Source organism: Boleophthalmus pectinirostris, unplaced genomic scaffold (assembly GCF_026225935.1).
Source record: "Boleophthalmus pectinirostris isolate CB_2022bp ecotype Guang Dong unplaced genomic scaffold, ASM2622593v1 HiC_scaffold_15, whole genome shotgun sequence".
Taxonomy (NCBI): domain Eukaryota; kingdom Metazoa; phylum Chordata; class Actinopteri; order Gobiiformes; family Gobiidae; genus Boleophthalmus; species Boleophthalmus pectinirostris.
This window is the reverse complement of record NW_026571070.1, coordinates 18,795,461-18,814,268: the sequence shown is the minus strand read 5'-3', so window position 1 is coordinate 18,814,268 and position 18,808 is coordinate 18,795,461. Positions and strand designations below refer to the sequence as shown.

At 38.6% G+C, this 18,808-nt stretch overlaps 1 protein-coding gene across 1 annotated transcript in view; it reads right to left on the bottom strand.

Annotated features, from left to right (window-relative positions):
- The window catches only part of cntnap2a (contactin associated protein 2a), a 269,259-nt gene that overhangs the window by 152,930 nt on the left and 97,521 nt on the right, over nucleotides 1–18,808 (bottom strand). The window contains 3 exon segments of the mRNA XM_055151264.1: nucleotides 4,526–4,608; nucleotides 4,610–4,689; nucleotides 16,095–16,244. Coding sequence (XP_055007239.1) covers nucleotides 4,526–4,608; nucleotides 4,610–4,689; nucleotides 16,095–16,244 — 313 coding nt within the window.

Sequence of the window (18,808 nt, the reverse complement as noted above, 5' to 3'; positions counted from 1 at the left end):
CACTATATTATCTAATGTACCACTATGCCTGTTATGATAGTACATACATTAAAAAACATACAGTACCTAATTACTAACAGATCCTAAAACTAGTATAAAAACTAGAAAATAATTTAAACACAACTAGTTATGTGTTCTGTTTAGGGATGGGCATGATTAGTCAATTAATTGATAATTTATCATTAAGAATTTCATCGATTATGTTCATTTTAATCGGCAAACCGAATGTAGGTTGCTGTGCGTAGCATAGGGTGACCAAACGTCCGTGTCTGGGGACAAACAGGGGTCCGCACATGTAGCTCTCTGCACTCAGAAGGAGCGAGCAGACACAAACAGTCGGTCCACCTGTGCCAAAGCGCAAATACGTATTTAATGATGACTTGTACAAGAAATTCCACGCTTTCCGTTGTGGTCGGGACAAGTGGGAGGCCATGTGCACAGTGTACAAAGCAGGCACATATATTTCGGTGTCCAGTGGGAAAAAGCTCACCAGGACACCGAGAACATGAAAAAGCTTTGCCAGGTGAGAGTAGTGCAGTCCCCACGTCCCACCCCCCATACGGTGTCCTGGTTTTGACAAACACAAGTATAGTCACACTAACCTGTATTCCACTGAGTCGTGCCTCATCAGCGCACAAGACCTGTTTTTTTTTTCTTTGCTTAGTTTATGCAAATTAGCCATGCGGTTTTAAGTTTCGTTTCTGTGAGAGTTGCGCAAAACTGAATTAAACACATTATAATGTCAAACGGGCTGATGTGGCTCTAGAGTGGTTACGGTTTATATGTCGTAAAGTTGAATTTATTTATGCAGATTAGTAGCGCAGATAGTAATAATAATGATGATACAGTTTAATATTAAAAACGTTAATGATTAATCCATAATTCTCCCGACGATGGATTAAGAAAATTTTATCGAATGCCCATCCCTAGTTCTGTTTAAAAAAACAAACAAACAAACAAAAACATTAGGATGAATAAAAATTACGTATTTTACTATCATGTTGACATCAAAAGTTCTGAACATTTTCTTTAGTACTGAAACCGAGGTGGAAGTTTAGTGTTGCGGCATCCTCATTTTCCAGATACAAGATATAAATACAAAATGGGTGAGCTCTTTGTATCAGTCCCAAGTGCTTGTGTCAGGAAGGAGATCTGAGTGCTGCAAAATCAATGCGCAAATCAATGCATTCTGGCGACAGTTGATTTTGAATGATAGCATAAGTTGGAAGACAAAATTTCGATTTGGTCACTTTGAACTGTTCATCACAATAATATATAAAAGCTGAGATGCACTCAAGATATGTCACACAATTTAGAAAATCAATTCAATTAAAGAAGTGCATTGTATTCACATGTCAAAATGTCTCTGGCTTCAGTAAGGTAACAAGGGCCAGATAAAAGGTATTGTATTTTAACAATAGCCAGCAATTGACGAGCAGCCACAATCACACCGGGCACGCTAAAGGACACCGACTTCTTGCTCTTCCTTTTGTGTGTAAAAGAAAGAAAAATCAATTACAAGAAGGGAACGCATTTAAATTTGGTTTCACGTATCATTGTGATCAGCTGGATACCCTTAAGAAGTGACAGTTCCAATGTTATTTGCGAACAAGTGGGAAGTTGGAGTTGGTGATTTTAGCCTCTTCCTAGAGCCATAGCATCCCACTGTGTACCTGCATTGATCAAAAACAGGTCAGACAGGGATATCGAACGGCCTTCAAAGACTTTCTGATTAGTTAGACGGTAACAGTGCGCACATTCGTCTTCCCATGGCAGTCCAGGCCATGCCCCCCCCCCAACCTTCCGCTACTGCTCCTCGGATACACAACATTTAAAAGTAATTGAGATTGGCAATAACGGGAACAATGGGAAGGCGCTATACAGGCAGCGGCGGACCTTGACAAAAGCTTCCAACTGGAGTCGTTAGCGTGCAAAGCTAATGCATGGCAATCTACAATAATAATAATTTCATACTACATTACCTCACACTAGCAAAGCAACACAAATGATAACAGAAGGCTGCAGGCAATTCCATTAATTACAAAAAAGCCATGAAAACTAATGTAGCTTTGAAAATTTTGGGTATAGCTTCAGAAACTAACCAGGTTCAAAAACTCTCCAGAAATTGTATATAAATTTTGCACAGCTATACTGAATAGACAACACTTTCTCATACTTTCAAATTTAGGATGTAACTTCAATCTTGGTTCATTTAAAGAACAAATACAACGCTATTTTCTGATCTACATTACTATGCTTCCTCATCACAAACATACCTGGAGTTGTGTTTTGATTCATTCGCACATTTTTATCTCACAAACACTGCATATTTAGGCTGAGTTTTTCTCTTGAACAGAAAATACTCCTTGTGATGTCACGTGGTAATAAAGAAAGTGCTCCAATGTGTTTTTAAACCCAATACAACTTCACTAAAATCATTTGAATGAGTTCAGCCTGGGAAATGCCAAACTCTAAAGAACTATAGCTGTGACTTGAAAACTCTCAGTACATCACAAAGCGGAACAAAGCATTTTAAGTTTTGGAGATGTAGACAGACCACTCAAACATGTGCGAATGAAGCAAAACACAACTCCAGGTATGTCAGATGAAGAAAAGAGGTTGAGTGCTTCACTGGGTCATAAAAAAGTTTAAAATAGCAGTACAGAGGCTCTACGAGGGTAAACTAGTAATCTTAACAGAAAGTTACCCTTCCTGAAAAATGTAAAAGTGGGCAAGGTACAAACCCAAGGCACTCCAACTGACTATATTAAAAGTCCTTTATTACATGAAGGGACGCCAACACATTTCGACCAGCAGGATGGTCTTCGTCAAGGCATAAGGACCTGGAGTTGTGTTTTGTTTCATTCGCACATTTATAACTCACAAACTCTGCATATTTAGGCTGAGTTTTTCCCTTACACTGAAAAATACTCTGTGTGATCCACCTTGTGATGTCATGTGGTAATACAGGAAGTGCTCCACTGTGTGTTTTAAACTAAATACAACTTCACTAAAATCATTTGAATGAGTTCAGGCCTGAAATTGCCAATTTCTAATAAACTATAGCTGTTCACTTGAAAACTATCACTACATGACAGCACAAAGTGGAACAGAGCATTTTGAGCTTTGGAGATGTAGACAGACTACTCAAGCATGTGAGAATGAAACAAAACACAACTCAGGTATATTTTTGATGAGGCAACAACATTCGAACATGACTTAAGACTCACAAGTCAGTTTTGCGTAATATAAGACCTTTAACACTAATCATTTCGAAATGTTAAAAAAAACACATTGCAATCATGAGTATGCCTACACTTTTGTCCTTATCAGATTTGTATAAGGTTAAATGGAACTGACAGTGTTGACGAGAAAACCATTTGTTCGATTTGAGGAAGCTGTAATGAGTGCAAGGTCACGTCTTAATTATGGCCTTTAGTAATGCTCACCACGAGATGTTTACAGATAACCATTTATACTTGTCTGGGCTATTGATTGGGCATAGGACGACATATCATTATCATGACACCTGAAAGCTCTCTGAATATTGGCAACAACAACCAATGTTGGATATAAAAAAAAAAAAAAGAGAATAATTAATGATCAAGTTAAGATGTACATTTCTATTTCTATTCAATTTCTGTTTGAAACTGAATGCATTTGAGGCTTGTCTGGCTCTCCTTGGTTCAGGTCCCACAGCTCGTACATGCTCCACTTTTATATCCTACCTCTCCATACTGCTGTGTTTCTTTATGTTGCCACTATTAGTCTGATGTACCACTGTATAGATTATGGTTACAGACATTTAAAAAAAAATAAACAAAAAAACATACCCAGTTACCAAATGATACAAAATCTAGTGTAACAGCAAGAAATTAGTGTGATCTTACATAATCTCAGAACTTGTAGTGTAAACAAAGCCATTTAACAATTTTTGTTAGTATTAAAATTGAATATTGGCAATAAGCACCAATGCTGGAGGTAAGAGGAAAAACACAGAATTTTTGTGAGTTTTACAAGTTAATTAATTATCAAGTTAATTGAGCAAAGTGTATAAATTTGAATAATGAAGTCCAAACCTCAGATTTTGTTTTGTATATTCATGAGGCATGATTTAATTACTAACAACTAGCCTGTGGATTAGGTTAAGCTGCAGCTGCCATTTTTGTGACCCAGATGTGAGTTTTGATTTAAGTGCAATGTTTTTGTAGCTAAACCACAGATAACTAAAGCAGTTTTACACAATCTCCGGACTCTGAATTCCTCTTTTAGTTACATTCATTTATCAGTGCACCACAAACGTAACCCACTTTCACTTGAGAATTTTGTGTGGAAATATGCCGTATCTTAGTATCATAAATCTTTAGCTAAGGATTCGAACACTGTTGCAAATGTAAAGACTTTGATTTACGATGTTCATTTATTCACTAGGGCAAATGCATTCTGGTTTATTGTTGTTGAAGATGAAGAAGATCTATGCTTGTTAACTTGAAACATGTGCAGGATTGTATAGTATTGATTTTACCTGTCGATGATGGCGCACATATCCAGACTGACGTTCTCAAAAGCCCCCACGGTGCCTCTCTCCACTGCATGCAGATCAGGCAGGCTGGTCGTCCACTAAGATGGCCTGCATACAGCCCTGGAAGGACCTCTGTGTGGGCGGGAACAGGGTCTGAAGGAAATACCCTGAAAAATACAAACAAAAAAGTGAAAATGACCTATAAAATACTGGAAAATGGAAACTTGCTTGTGTCCATGAAGATGTTTCATTACTTTGCCTAGAATGTTCCTCAATATGGCATTAAACTTGTTTTTCTTCATGAACGCCACCAGGCCAAGTTACAAGTCAGAGCTGTTGAGAGGAAACTCTACTAACAATATGTTTTTGATAAGCGTTTAATAAGCGTTTTTGAGCAATAAAAACAACTGTTTAGTGAATATATCCATAATAGGTGAGCTCAATGCTGTACTGTGAAACATTTCTGGCAAAGCAAAAGCATCTCCATGGAAACAAGCAGCTGGTCGATCTTGCACTCGAAAAGTTAGTTTGGAAAAAGAAGCCGGAAAGATTTCAAATTGTGAGTTAAAAGAGTAATCAATGATTTTACCCTCTGAAAATGTGCGGAGTGGTTTGATCCTGCACTTGAAAAGAGCACTATCAGCAGAAGCAGAAATCAAAGTTAACTACGACATCATCCTTGATAAGACCGAGCAGAGCAGAGCGCTGCTGCGTCAGAGGCTCTTTACAGCCCATCCACGAGCCCATTAGCCTTCAGCAGAGACTAAGGCCACAACAACGCACAGAGGACATAGGCTTTACTATACGCACCTTTATGAGATACAAGAGCCAATGGGCCGTCCACAGGCTGAACAGGCCTTGGCTAAACAGGGACAAGGCAAGGACAAAACTAGCCTTAAAAAGCCAGTTTGTGTCTACTATGAAAATGAGCAAGTACTCTAACAATTGTAGGTCCAGTTGCACTATTTATCTGTTTCAAAAGCAGCTTCCTTTGCCCATCAGTCCTGCTGATTTTGTAGTCTTTATTGTGATCAAATACTAATTACCAACACAACATAGGAAATACAGTATATAATAATGTCAAAGCATTTACATTGGAACTAAAAGACTTTTTTTGAGTAAGTATATTTTTTACAACTGTATTACACCCGAATGCCCCTGGGGAGGTCTGTTCTTCCAAAGAGCTTTTGCATAACACTAGTTATGAATGCACGCCTGCTACACATTTAAAAGGTCACAGTGGATTGCTTTTATGCTGCGTACACTGGACAATAGTAAACAAAGAGGAAATACTGATGAGATAAACGGATGCTAATATCCTCAAAGGAACAAGAATGTGGCTACACTAGACCTTTACCTACGTGCACAAGTATCATACAAAAATACTGTAAATGACTGTATATAAGGTCACAGATACGCTATAGGATGTAGGTTACAGGCATTTTGAATTCAATCTTTGCCTGAAGCGTACAGGTCTGCCATAAAACACTAGAGCTCAATGACATCTCCATCATGCGGATGTTATAAGCTGTCACAAGCTGCAGCACGGCGATCAACCCCAAGGCCAAACCATCAAAGAGGCCTATTACAGAGGGCATATGTGGCGCCTCTCTGTGTGTATGGAGGACATAATTGTAGTTTATAAGCCTGGGTGACTCGCCAGCCAAAAGGAGGGGAACACATAACTAAAAATGTGCTGTGCTTTAGCTGCTCTCATTTCCATTTGCTCCCGAGAAGTAGCTCCTGTCATCTGTGCCATCTGCCTGTTGTGCTGTACACCTGTCTGCTGTCTGCACACAGAAGAGAGGGATGGAGCTCCGAGCCTCAGCCCAGCTACAGTCTGTGTCCAGAGGAAACTACAGCCGAGGAGTCACTGGAAATACAGCTGCCTTCTCAGTGGATCTAATGAGCAGGGGGAGTGTGGGACCACAGAAGTGAAGAAGTGAAGTGGAGAAGATGTACAGGTTTAGACGGTTCAGATTCAAGGCAAAGTCTGTGCAGTGAATAACACTCTACTTAGTGTTTGTGGTGTTTTGGTAGTGGATGCTAATGAAGGCCATTTTATTTTACTTTGTTTACAAGTTTCAGATTGACTGAAGACATTGAAACGATGTTATAGTCAGCAACTGCATGAGTTCAAGAAAAACATGTTTTGTCTAAAATGTGACAAGCTTTAAATACAGCGTTTTTTAAAGTTACAAAACACATTTTAATTAAAGCAACCTCACAATGTCTTATGCCATGACTTCAGAATCATGGCATTTGAAAACTTTCTCATACTTTTTTCCAATTTCTCAGACTATCATTAGCATATAGAAAAATAATATCTCAATATACAGGTCGAAGATTTAAATCCCAATGGTGCTGGCTCACTGTCTCAGCTCTCCTCACATGAACAGAGGTGATGGGCAGCGCTCTTCTTACACAATATCACATAGATGCACACATCTGCAGCTGAGGCACCACATCTGGGCAATAGCCAAAAGAGCTCAAAGCTACAAAATTAAACCAACACAAAAGGAATATTATATGTAAATCAGAAAATGGTTGCCAATAACAGCATCAGTTTTAGAGCTGTTTAGCATTTTCTTTTATCACAAAGCACACCATTTGATTGTGGGATGCTAAAATGAATTATACATGTATGTTGACTTACCTCTACAAAAATAAAGTGTCTGCAGTGTCTGTATTTTTATAACTTTCCAGCATAATATTACACAAGAAGTCACCAATTGATCTCCTGCTGCCAAAACCAGCTTGACATTTTTCAGTATTTGAACGCTAATGAAAATTCCTAAAAAGCATTGCAGTCTAGTGCTTACAGGGTCTGCTGTAATAGAAAACATTTCCTGTGTTTGTTTTGTGTCCTCCATGTCTGTACCATCACCATGAAAAGAAAGCGTCTTTAAAAAGGCATGACCAACATCACGGCACGCACAGTCACAGACACCTCAAGTACATGCATCAAATCCACACTAAAACGCCCCTCTCTTTTCAAGGGAACCAGGCTGTTGTGTGATTAATGTGCTTTTCACTGTCTCATGTCTAATTCATCACAACCTTTAAGAGAAAGGGCCCATACATATACAAGGCTGATACAGAGGGTGTGCATTATAGAGCTATGTGGGTGTTAATGTTTAAAGTCCTATATTACACAAAATAGACTCTTTGAGCTTTAAGCCATGTTAGAGCATAGTTACCTCATCAAAAACATATCTAGAGTTGGGTTTTGTTTCATTCACACATGTTTGAGTGACTCTGTATTATTAGTCTGTCTACATCTCCAAAGCTCAAAATGCTCTGTTCCACCTTGTGATGTCATGAAGTCTTAGTTTTCAAGAGAACAGCTACCATTTTCTTTTAGTTCAGTAGAGATGGGAAATTCCTGAACAGATACTATCCACATGATTCTAGTGAAGGTGTATGGAGTTTAAAAACACAGTGGAGAACATCTTGCATTATTACATGACATCACAGAGTGGAACAATGTGTTTTCAGGTTGAGAGAAGAACTCAGCCTGCATATGCAGGATTTATGTGTTAAACTTGTGTGAATGAGACAAAATACAACTCCAGGTATGCTTTTGATGAGGAAACATTATAACACAGAACAGACAATAGTGTAATATAGGATCTTCTAAACTCTATAATCCAGATGGATTTTTATTCCATTATTGCATAGTGCAAAAACAACACTGTTCCATTTGAATGTGAAAAATGCATTATACAAAAACCCTAGGTCTGAAACAGTTATATTATCTCTTTAGTTTTTGTGAATTATTGTCCCGCACCAAGCAACTCCCTCCCTATATCCATAAATCTCCTCTGGTCTTCCACAAACAAATATATTTAGTGGGGTCGGGCAATGAATCAAATTTTAATTTTTGTTGCAGTCATGTCTAATCGTCAATTATATGCTTACAGGTTTTTAATCTAGAAGTTTACAATCAATCATCTGTCAGGAAAACTTTTGGAATGGATGTCAGATTTGGATCAGAAGAAGAAAATTCATTATTTTTTGTGTTAAATGGCAATGACGAATAGTTGTGTGCTCATGAAATTAATGCTAAATTCTAAAGCAGAGTGCAGCCAAATAATGATAATGATAATAATGATGATGATAATAATGATGATAATAATAATAATAATCATACTGTGGGCAATGCCATATCCAAGAAACAAGAAGGTGATGGACTCCCAACCCAAAAGTTATGAAGTCCACTGCTTGTTATGTTATTGTATTTATTGTTAATTATTAATTTTTATTAAGTACAAGCTGATCCACAATCCCATACACCACCTGTGTCTGTCTCTAAATCACTCCTACACCCAACATAAGGCTTATGCTTAACAACTTGAGCATATTCCTATGATATAAAACAAAAATAATTTAATTAAAAAGAAAAACAAAAATAGTTAATAAAAAACCCACAAAAAACAAAAACAAAACAAAGGCAGAATATCCAATTAAAAATGTGACTCTTGAATCGTCAAATCGAGTTAAAACAGCTAACGAGGCACGGCGAGCCCAAATAAACTCTTACATTTGAACATGCTTTATTGTGCAAAGTCTAATTAATTCCTGCTGCTCATTAGGGGAACTTTTGTTTATCTGTACAAGAAGCGCATGACTCCACGGTCTGTTTGCGTGAACGAAAAACCCAATCTGAGGCGGTCATGTGTCAGTCACTTATTAATTTCTTTAAGCTCAGGGTCACGTTTTAGGAAGCAGTCTCCGTTAAATGGGGTTTGGGTTCTGGAGGCTGCTCCCACATCCAAACACAGAGGGGTGGAGATGAGACGAAAATAAGACCGCGCCAGGGAGGTAAGAATAAAATAAATTGGAAACGTAAAGATAAGGTAACAGGCAATGGGAAAACATAGGAGTTCACATTTAAATGCAAAAGTAAAAATGTTTGGGTTTACGAAAGCGAGCAAATGAAGTTGAGAAATATTATTTAGCAACTCTACAAAAATTTTAATCTTATTAAGTTTAAATGACTTGAATTTAGAACATGTTATATTGATTTGAGTAAATTTCATAATTAAAACGATCTACCAATGGGACAAGTCTTTATGTACTTAAAATAGGAATATACACACTGAAGATAAAAAAACAACAACTCTTTGGATTTAAAGGTGCACTGGGGCGGAGGGTCTGTGACCTGCTTGTGTCTGTAGATACTAGGGGTGTAATGATATCCAAGTCTATGGTATGAACCTCACGGTACGATATTTATTGCGATATCGTGGGAAAGCTATGGTGGTGAGGCTCACGATTAGGGATGTAACAATATCCAAATCTTTTGGTACGATATTTTCACAATGTACAGCTCAAGGTATGATATTTATTGCGATATTTTGCTAATATGCTACTTTTTCCTCTTAAAATGTCTTGACAAGACTTAAACCAAAGAACTAAGACTTGAAAGTGCTTGAAACTGTTATTTCTTCTTGTAGTCTACATTGAAATAGAGCAAAGGATAGTGGTCTATGTAGTTTCCTTCTGTCTTTTTTTTAGCTATTGCTGCACCATAACTCTTAATTTAAGCAAAGAACTTAAACTGCGATCTATTGCGATTGTGCACGATATTATTGTGAGAACTTTGATGATACAATATTGCAATATTTTGGTTATTGTTACATACAGTATGTCATTGCTCTGGCTGGATTATTCCACAGTATGACATTAAACAGCTCTACATCACATTTATACAATTACAGGTGGTTTCATAGCTCAAAAATACCTAGAAAAACAGGCATGCTGACTGTGAGTGGATCGCCTCTCCACAGATCTGACCTGCAACTTGGTCTGGTTTGGTCTCCATGAAAATAGAAAAATTTAATACCATACAGTCAAACATTCTAGATAAAGAAATAACATCTTGGAGAAAAGGATCTGACAGACCCTACACTAGAAAAGCTACATAATGCACCTTTAAAATAGGAAACTAAATTGGATATTGTTTGAATTAGTTAAAAAAGGACTTATTCCACTGGTAGATAATTTTACTCAAGTGAAACCTACTCAAATCAAGTCTTAATTTGAGTAATTTGACCACACGCAGACATTACTTTTGGCAGTGAATGGAGTCTCAGTATAAACTGAAGAGATTCTTTCAGGCAGGGCATCTGGCATAAAACCTCAAGTACAATGTAGAATTCTGATTTTATTCTAGGGGATATGGATAAACTGCTTTGCCAAGGCCACTAAATGTAAATATGTCCCACTGGTTATATTATTTCAACTTTAAAAGGCTGATCCAACCCCCCACTGCCCCATAACACACGCAGTCCATTTTCTTGGATCATTCTTATGACACATAATGGGCTGTACAAAATCACCCATTTGCCTCACGCTGACTACTTTTAATTCTGCTCATTATAAACATGCCAGGAGAAGCTGTGAGTCACATCTCCATGGCATTTATGTTTGTTCAATACTTAAAACTGTGTTGGTTGAAAAATGAAGTGTTCATATAACACAAGCCCTGAAAAGACCTTAAAAGACACAATGCTCAGCTTAGTGAGTACCAAAAGTTTTTTAGTGGGCCACCTGCTTGTCTCCATGGAGATATTTTAGCTGTAATGTTCCACAATAAGATTTAACTTATCTTGTATTTATTCAATTGGAAGAAAATGGATTGATGGATGTGTTTGTGTTACTATAAAACTGTGACTCACCTCTCTTCAAATCTGACCCCTAATTTGCTTGATGGTGACGCTTGTTATCTCCATGGAGATAGAACATTTTAACGCCATACTGTGGGACATTCTTCAGCTCCAACTGATACTAGTACAACATTCATGCTTGTCTAATACAAGAAATCACCAAGAAATTTGCCAGAGTATTTAATTTTGATGAAAAGCTACGTCATCACTTTATTTATACCCCTTTTATCAAACGCAGAAGTCTCATTGTCCGGTGTCTCTAAGCAACAATCTGTATAACAAAACTCAAAAACACATCAACTATTTGAATAATCTCTAATTGGTTACAACACTGGGCAGTTTTACTTACATAGAGAAAGCTGCTGACGGAGCAGAGTGGAGCTTAATGGGCTTGGCCTCTGTGACTCATCAGACTGAGCCATCACACAGAGTAATTGAGGCCAAGCTAAAGGCTAAACTAGCTTTTGTACAGTTGCTATAGTACTCTTTTACCTCCTACATGGATAGAATTAGCTCTTCAATTTGACAAAGCTGAAGAATATGGAAAGGCGGCTAGATGTAATGAGGACTAATGGAATTGATATATTGTTAAAAGACTACAAGTTTAGATGAAATAAAATGATGTCATGGTCAACAAATGACCTGTTGCTTTAAGAATGTGGAGAATAATTGTGAAAAAGCAGAAATCATACTGAAAAGACTCCACTGCAGGGAAAATTGCTCTATATCTGGTGTGAGATTTTCTATCATGCAATGCTTTAAAGTTTAAAATGTCCCATATTAGGCAAAATTGACTCTTGTGAGCTTTAAACCATGTTAGAATGTTGTTACCTCATCAAAATCATACCTGGAGTTGTGTTTTGTTTCCATGGATATTATCTTGAGTAACCCTGTAATATTAGTCTGTTACATTTCCAGAGCTCAAAATGCTCAAAATGGTCCACTTTGAGGCATCATGAAGCAGTACTTTTCAGTCTAGTTAACTTTAACTTTAGTTGTGGCCATACCAGCTTGTCAAAGACTAATCCTGTCAGATCTCAGAGGATAAGCATGGCCGGGCCTGGTTAGTACTTGGATGAGAGATCGCTGGAAAAAACAGGTGCCGCAGTGTAGTTGTAGTGTCCTAAGGCAAGACACTTCACCCACATTGCCTATGAAAGTGGTGTATGCGTGATTGGTGGTGGTCAGAAGAACTGATGGCGCAGATAGTGGAGTGAATGAATAATGCTCTATAGAGTGTCCAGAAAAGCGCTATATAAAACTGATGCATTATTATTTATTATTTTTAGTTCAGTAGAGATTGGCAATTCCAGGTCATCCAAATTATTCTAGTAAAGGTGTATGGAGTTTAAAAATACAGTGGAACACTTCCGTTATTACCACATGACATCACAAAGTGGAACAGGGTGTTTTGTGAAGAAGAACTCAGCCTGTGCAGAGGATGTGTGTTAAACATGTGTGAATGAAACAAAACATAACTCCAGGTATGTTTGTGATGAGGAAACAACATTATAACATCACAAACTTTCTTTAATTTTAGGATCATGCACTCAAAATTATATATTATTTGCATTGAGGTTGATCATTTCTGGACATAAACTATTAATGAAACCTCGAAAATACAGGCTGTTCTACATCACCTCGACAAAACAGTAAAAGTGTGAAAAAACAAAATCATAAATAAACTCCAAATAACTTTGTTCTGGATACTTTTACAAAAGTCTTGTATTGCCTGTAGCCTTCACACTTTTGTTTACCACAAACTAACTTGTTTCCTGTATCTTGGCATTTGTTAAGTCCAGCTACATTTACATGAACAGCAGCAGCAGCAGCAGTCAAATTAGCTGCCAGTTCTGCTCACAGCGCCAGTTTGAGAAGTAAACCCACACTTATGTAATCCAAATAAGGTCGGCAAGTGTTCTAACAATATACACAGCATTAAACTGTATACAGATCTTTAGAATCCCTGCGCGCATCTGAATACACATTTATACTGTATGTTTAGAGTGCAATGAAAAAACCTTGAAACGCTAGCCACCTTTAATTGATGTTTATTTGTCTCTCTCTCCACATGTATCAGAGGTAAACACTTTGCTAAAATCATTTCCTGCCTGCCACTATAGATTCCCCACTCAGCTTACCCAGATCAATAAATCATCAATCAGATCAAAATGGAGAAGAGGAGAGGAGAGGAGGGCAGTGTAGAAAACCAATATGGGAGATTGGAAAGTTGAAGAAAGTTTTTGAAATAAGCTATACTTTAAGATTTAAGACTCCTGTACTATGCATTTACTTCTTGACTTATTGCTTGTGGAACCCATTTTGCACAGTAATGAAAGCGCTCCCAAAATATCCTGAAAATGTCCTGAATGTTGTAGATTCTTTGTCATTCTCTAAAAACGTTCTTGTACAATCATTTTATTTCCCAACAAGCTTTGTGTTCATCTAGTTAGAAATGCATTTGGCACATTAAGACCATGGAGGCAAATTTGATTCCTACATAAAAAGTCACGGGAGAGGCATAAGAGATTTTCACTTGGCACTGATTAAGATGGACAACAGAATGAAGTAGTCTGCATGTGTCTGCCATGCTCTGATCCTCATTGACCGGCCAGGGAAATGGTTTTAGGTGATGGAGGAGATTCATCAGGGATGGAGAGAGAGAGAGAGAGAGAGAGAAGAGAGAGATATAGAGATAGGGAGATAGAGAGAGGGAGAGATGGAGAGAAACAGACTGAGACAGGTGAACAGAGAGAGGGAGAGAGAAAGAGAGGGAAACAGAGACTGATAGCGAGGGAGATAAAGTGGGAGAGAGAAGCAGAGAGAGAAAGACAGAAAGAGAGAGGGAGAGAAAGAGAGCAGGAGAGAGAAAGAGAGTGAGACAGAGACAGAGAGGGGGAGAGAGAGCGGTAAAGAGAAAGAGAGAAATAGAAGGAGATAGAGAGCGGGAGAGAGAAAGAGAGAGAGACAGAAAGAGAAAGACAGAGAGGAAAGGAGAAAGAGAGAGAGGGATAGAAAAAGAGAGAGAGAAGGAGAAAGAGAGAGAGAGAAAGAGAGCGAGACAGAGACATAGAGAGAGGGAGAGACAGTGGGAAAGAGAAAGAGAGGGAAGGAGAAAAAGAGGGAGACAGCGAGACGGAGAGAAAAAGAGAGAGAGCCAGAGAGAGGAAAGCAGAAAGAGAGGGAGAGAGAAAGAGGGGGAGATAAAGAGCAGAAGAGAGAAAGAGAGAGAGAAAGAGAGAAGGAGAAAGAGAGGGAGACAGAGACAGAGAGGGGGAGAGAGAGCGGTAAAGAGAAAGAGAGAAGGAGAAATAGAGGGAGATAGAGAGTGGGAGAGAGAAAGAGAGAGAGACAGAAAGAGAAAGACAGAGAGGAAAGGAGAAAGAGAGAGAGGGATAGAAAAAGAGAGAGAGAAAGAGAGCGAGACAGAGACATAGAGAGAGGGAGAGACAGTGGGAAAGAGAAAGAGAGAGAAGGAGAAAGAGAGGGAGACAGCGAGACGGAGAGAAAAAGAGAGAGAGCCAGAGAGAGGAAAGCAGAAAGAGAGGGAGAGAGAAAGAGGGGGGATAAAGAGCAGAAGAGAGAAAGAGAGAGAGAAAGAGAGAAGGAGAAAGAGAGGGAGATAAAGAGGAGGGAGACAGAGATAGAGACGGGGGGGAGTGAGAAAGAGAGGGAGATAAAGAGTGGGGGAGAGAGAGATAGAGACACAGAGAGAGGGGGAGAAAAAAGAGCGAGTGAGAGAGTGACAGTCAGTAGACACAGTAAGACAGAGAGAGACAGAGAAATACACACAAGGGAGAGAGACATAAAGAGAGAGAGATAGAGGGGCTGATACAGAGAAAGTGAGAGAGCGAGAGTGAGAGAGAAAGAGATATCTTTCATGTCAGCAGTCTTTTGCATTAGTCTTGGATTTGACCAGTTTTAGTTTAGACCTGGGTTTGAGAGAGAGTGACACAAACAGAAAGAGAAAGAATGGGTAGAGGGGTGAAAGAGAGAGTGGAGGGGGATGAGAGAGGTGGGTGGGGGTGCTGGGTGCTGCAGTGATCTGTCTCTTTCCATTGATGTAATGACACACAGGTGCCAGCTCACATCCACACACTCACTCCTATCATTAACCTCCGTGTTGCCCTGATTCAGACAGATCCAGAGTCCAAACTGTATGAAGCCGTGATCTAATACTGTGATTTAACTCTGTTCAGTCCAGTTATTTAAAACACAGAGCTCAGCAGTATCATTCTAAGGTTGCATCGAACAATACACATTTCATATACAAACTTATCTATTTACTTCAAAACAACTTCTGTGCGTTTGTTGGATTATAGAGGGAAATTGTAACACAATTCATCCAGAAAGCAATAACCCTAGACGCTGACTCAATCTTGGACTGGAAACATCTGTTAAATGGCTGAATTTATTTAACAGTTTTCCACCATCGCTGCCTCCCAAACTGCTCCGCATCAAGTATCCATTTACCCATCTGTTTTCTGAAACTATCATTCACGAAACAGACTTAGTGTCTTAGAAGCGAGATACTGATCAGCGTCTTGCTCAAGGGCACTTTGGCAATTTGAATCTAACTCCTGACAATTCCTTTAAGCCGTGATATAGCTTTTCCAAGACCCATTCAACAAACTGAAAGCCGATACATTTGTGTTGCACTGAACCAGATTGTCCCTATGGCTGGTCTGTGCTAATTTCAGTCTAGCGCCTTCCTTTTGAACTTAGTGAGACCGTAAACTTGGGGCAAACGGATATAACAACAAACATAAAAAGTAACATGACTTATTCATAGCAGAGGCAGTTATGCAACAACACAGCCGTTTGGGACACAGTTCAGGGAATAGTTGATTAAAAGAAGAAAATGTTCAGTTTGTTCCAGTACTTTTTTGGGACGCCCTTACCTCCCAGGTGATAGGTCCCTCCTGTGGTGATGCTGAGGGGTGAAGAAGAGCGCACCGCAGAAGCTTCCTCTCCATTTATGGTCAACATGGCAAAGTTCTCCTTGGCAACTAGACGAATGCTGTGCCACTGACCGTCGTTGAGCCCTGAACCTGCACACAGTAAAAATAACATTGTGAGCCACAGTAGTTTCAAAGTGCCTCATAAATACAAGCCGGAATCACAGTGTACCTCACGATTCAATATGATATTATCACAATATGATGATATGTGTGATAATCGATATATCACACATGATACTCTAGCTAATATAAAATAAAGCTATTGTAATCATCAAAACAGTGATTGTTGTAAAAAAAAAAAATAAATAAATAAATATATATATATATATATATATATATATATATATATATATATATATATATATATATATATAGCTAAAAATAATCTTGACGAACAATATATATTGATACAGCGGCACACAATAACAATACTGTGTCACCAAATTTAGTATCACGATACACCGGTATTTCAGTATTTTTGCACGCCCCTACTAATGAAGTTAACTGGGGTTTCTATAGGACTAAAGCATTTTCAATCAGTGAAGAGCAGAAAGTGGGCGTAGATGAGCAGGAACAAAGTGTCCTCGTCAAATGTGTACTTTACATGTTTACATTACACTTGGACATATTGCTGTTTTTATAGAAATTATTGCTCCCTGGCTGTGTCTCTTCTGTATATATGTTCTGCTATTGGCTTCAGAGTGAGTTTAAAAACACTCAATAGTGACTGTAAATCTGCTCAAGGTTCCTTTTTGCATGAATTTTCATATGTATGCCCCCCGCCTATCTTTCATTTTGAGTAAAGTGTGTTTTTGCCAGTCTCTTCTCCTTCATTACTCCTGAGAGCTCCAAGACACTGACAGCTGAGGGAGTGAATCTGAAAGTGTTGACCTTGCAACTAACTGGCAATAGTCCAGGGAGCACCTTTGACCCTCACTTCAATACACTGTTCAATAAATAGTTGATTGATTTGACTAAGTCTAGGTCAGTCCTGGTTTTGACCTGTTTAGTCCTGGTTTAGAGTTTATTTGGTCATAGACTGGGGGTGGATGATATTGTTTTGATTATTGTTGTGATTTCAATGAAGATATGCTGAGAATATTACTAAAATCCAACAGAAATGTGTTAAACATGTCTGCAAATGTCTTCTGTCCTTGTTGAAGTATTGCATAAACCATGACCAAGGTTATCATATTATATATACTATATTTTAAAGATCATATTCCCTCGTCAATAACATACCCAGAGTTAGATTGTTGTATATATGGATGAAACAATGGGATGGGGTGGGGGGTTGCTCTTGTTTTTAATTATTGTATTGTAATTTTTCTGTTGCATGTGAAGCACTTTGTGCTACATTTCAAATGTATGAGAAGTGCTATACAAATAAAGTTTGATTGATTGATTGATTGATAAAAAAAAAGTAGATCTTTATTTGGAAAATTACCACTACATGACATCACAAGGTGGAAAAGAGCATTTTGAGCTTTGGGACAGACTAAAAGGATTACTCAGACATGTATGAATGAAACAAAACACAACTCCAGGTATGGTTTTGAGGAGGTAAAAACATTATAACATGCCTTAAAGCTCAAAAGAATCCAGTTTGTGTAATATAGGACCTAATTCACAACTAGTTTGGTCCTGGTTAGCATCCGCTTTTGTCCTCATTTAGACTCCTTTCTCCTTCTCTTGGCCTGCTCCTGCTTTAGTTATATTTTCATATGCACTCTTCTCTGTTGCTCTGTCTCTCATTCTGAGCTCTGAGTGCAGTCGGTAGTCTCCAGGCCCCTATGTCTCAACTCCATTAACTCTGAGAGAACCCTGTTTGCATCTCTATGGCGAAGTAGCAGAGTGCCAGGCTGTACGTACCATCTTCAAGTGTCTGGGACCGTCTATGGCATGTCTCACGCTTGTCATTGCTCATGCACTCCTCCAGCTCCCTTGCTTTTTCCTTCTCTCCCCTTTCCTCTCTCTTCTCCATTAAATATGAGTGATGTTTTGGAAAGGGACATTACTAGTGGAGCCGAGAGAGAAGCCCGCTCAGTCTCATCACCCACAACGCCATACATCACCTCCACACTGACACCAATCTCTGCTCACTGCTCCTTCCCAGGTTTCCTTATAGTTCTTCCTGATTCCTCTCTTATATGCAGTATCCTCCCTCCTGCAATGCCCGGCTTTTCAATTCTGCTCATTGCTTCCTCCACTTTCACATCAATAGGGAGGACAGTGTGGCAAAGTTCAAGGTATGGGCAAATCACTCTCAGTGGTCTATAGCCAATGGATACACTCAAATCAATATAGGTGTACTTTAATGTGCGGCACTACCCATGGAGCTCAGAATGACGACAAGTGAGGACAGTTGCCATAGTAATTAAGGACAATTAAAGCACATATGACATGTTTTCAATGGTCTGGCATACCTGTGGTGAAGATGAATCATTGTTTTACAGCAGTTAAGTGGCAGTTTGTAGAAAAAAGTTGAGAAAAACAGGATGTAGTCCTAAAAACATAATACCTCTACGTCCGTCATCAACACTGAAAATTCTATCCAAAATGCAGGGTTAATTTACTCAAACACACTTCACAACACACATCAAACACGTCATTGATTTAGCAAAATAAAGGTGAGGCCATGAATTAGTATAATC